At 40.9% G+C, this 2,566-nt stretch overlaps 1 protein-coding gene across 1 annotated transcript; it reads left to right on the top strand.

Moving 5' to 3' along the window:
* Positions 1-873: 873 nt before the first annotated feature.
* LOC108424092 (claudin-4-like) lies at positions 874-2,283 on the top strand. Its single transcript, XM_017691882.2, has one exon. It carries the CDS (start codon positions 927-929, stop codon positions 1,545-1,547), a length of 621 nt encoding a protein of 206 aa, XP_017547371.1. The 5' UTR covers positions 874-926; the 3' UTR covers positions 1,548-2,283.
* Positions 2,284-2,566: the final 283 nt, after the last annotated feature.

Raw genomic sequence — 2,566 nt, 5'->3', positions numbered from 1 at the left:
CAGTCACCCTTTGCATTTTGTTAAACTCTAAATTTCTATCAATTGTAAATGTTTATGTATCAGCATTGGCTGATTATGAATATCATACTTTGCTATCAGGGTGAAAACACTGCAAATCACAAACAATATTCAAAACACTGCATTAACATGGTTTACTTTACATTGTAGATGTAGGCCTGTTGCATATGTGCCTTTGGTGTTCGTTTTTGATGATATTACAGAAATAAGTGATAAACTACAATACATTATTTCACAATGACTGCCTTAAAACTGAATCTGGCATCTCCAGTTTTGGGTAGACACTGCGCCTATGCAAAGTTCATCCAGGCTGAAGTTCCAGGTGTTAGAAAGCCTTAATTTAAGTCAAACAAGCACTGTTATTTCTAATAGACACACCTATTCACCTGTATTTGCTTGCTTGCAACATACCTTTTCAAATGTCACAAAGTGACACCATTCAACACCTTCTGAAAGTTCTTTTGACTGGTTTTCGCTACTGCATACTTTTGTCCAATCAGGGTCACATTTGATTCTCTGGAGAAGTTTTACTTTGATCAGTATACATTTCTTAAAATATTACCTAAACGATTTTGTCTGGAACCACCCAAAACACAAGCATAGCTCAATGCTGGGATTTACTAGATACCAGTTATTTCCATGAGCAGACCTGTAGACTCACTTTGTCTCCACTATGACTCACCTGGGGACCGTTCCATTACTGAAACATGAAACCTGAAGAGCTGGGACACTCAGCACGGAGGGGAGGCAAGTCATGACGAGGTTACTCATGCATCAAGTGTGTGTCACTGCCCCTCCTTATTTGAAGCGTATAAAAAGGGGCCTGTTCTCACCCCTCATCAATATCACCAAATCTCCAGCAACACTACAAGACTTCTTGTATACAAGACATAAGGAATCAAACAAGAATGGTGTCCGCCGGGATGCAGATGCTGGGCACGGCCCTGGCCATCATTGGCTGGATCATGGCCATCGTGGTGTGTGCTCTTCCCATGTGGAAGGTCACAGCCTTCATCGGGCAGAACATTGTGACGGCGCAGACTAACTGGGAGGGCATCTGGATGAGTTGCGTGGTTCAGAGCACTGGGCAGATGCAGTGTAAGGTCTACGACTCCATGCTGGCCCTCAGCTCAGACCTGCAGGCCGCTCGGGCCCTCTGCGTCATCTGTATTCTGGTTGGGCTGGTAGGAATCCTGCTGGCCATGGCTGGCGGAAAGTGCACCAACTGCGTGGAGGACGAAAGCGCCAAGGCCAAGGTGGGCATTGCGTCCGGCATCGTCTTCATCGTCTCTGGCTTGCTGTGTCTCATTCCCGTCTGCTGGACAACCAACACCATCATCCGGGACTTCTACAACCCAGTGGTCGCTAGCTCGCAGAAGATGGAGCTTGGAGCTTCTCTGTACATTGGTTGGGCCGCAGCCAGCTTGATGATCATCGGAGGAGCCTTGCTCTGCTGTAACTGCCCACCAAGGGACAACTATGCGGCCAAGTACTCGGCAGCCAAGTCAGGTCCCAAGGGATACGTGTGAGAAGATGCTTTGAATTCGGACTTGATGTGGTCATCATGGTACACTGTATATTGGTCAGCTGCTGTGTGTTTAACTATGTTGTATCATAAGGTGCCAAGCAAAGAGAGGTGTAACGAACAATGGCCTAACAGGCTGTAACGGGAGTTTGGTGTGTCACTTTTTCATTTATATTTACTTTTGTTATACATGCATACATTGATTTTCAATGCTGTAATGTGTCATTAAATCATTTCAAATGTGCACGAAACTGTATTTTAATCATTATAAAGTTGATGGCATTTTTTAACATAACATTTCTTTTTTTACATTGTATTTTTTTTTTTTAATGTGGTGCAAATTACTTGTTCCTCTGCTGTATTTGACTGTAAATAATTTTTTTTAAAATAAAACACTAAAGTGGTTTCAAAATCCCGATGAGAACTTTTATGTGTGAAGAGTACTGTAAATCATACTTTTTGTAATAGAGCTGGTGATGTCAACACTTTTTTATTTCAGTTTTTCAATAGTACAGTAAGAGGCCACTCCACATCAGTGGAAACAAAGCAGATCTCAGTATCTGAATCCTTTTGGGAAAAAGAAGATATTAAAAAGTTTTTAACTGTAAAAAGTTCTGAAGACTTTTTTAGGAAAAACATGAGGTCTCCTCGTCTAATTTTACTGTTTTCAGCATTCTAGAAGGATAATGGAGACAGCATGTAACATAACCCTTACAAGGATAATAAATAATAACACATTATTAGTGTTTTTTGGGGTTCTTTCATAAATTAGCTTCCCTTTGCTTTGATGTGGCTTTATGTACGCTTGGTGTTCTCTTATGCAGCTTCTTAAGAAGTCAGCCGGATACACTTATGTTTCTTCTAGTAGAAAACCATCTGTTTTTGGTATGAGAACTTGTTATATGTATATAACTTTCTTAGACTTAGAGATGCAACAAATACAGTTTTGGATAATTCATTTTGGTCCATTCATCATGAAATTTACAAACAATGTAAAGGGCAACAAGCATTTTCAAATTATGC

The sequence above is a fragment of the Pygocentrus nattereri genome, chromosome 19 (assembly GCF_015220715.1).
Source record: "Pygocentrus nattereri isolate fPygNat1 chromosome 19, fPygNat1.pri, whole genome shotgun sequence".
Lineage (NCBI taxonomy): Eukaryota > Metazoa > Chordata > Actinopteri > Characiformes > Serrasalmidae > Pygocentrus > Pygocentrus nattereri.
The sequence above is the reverse complement of the archived record's forward strand: the minus strand, read 5'-3'. Positions and strand labels throughout refer to the sequence as shown.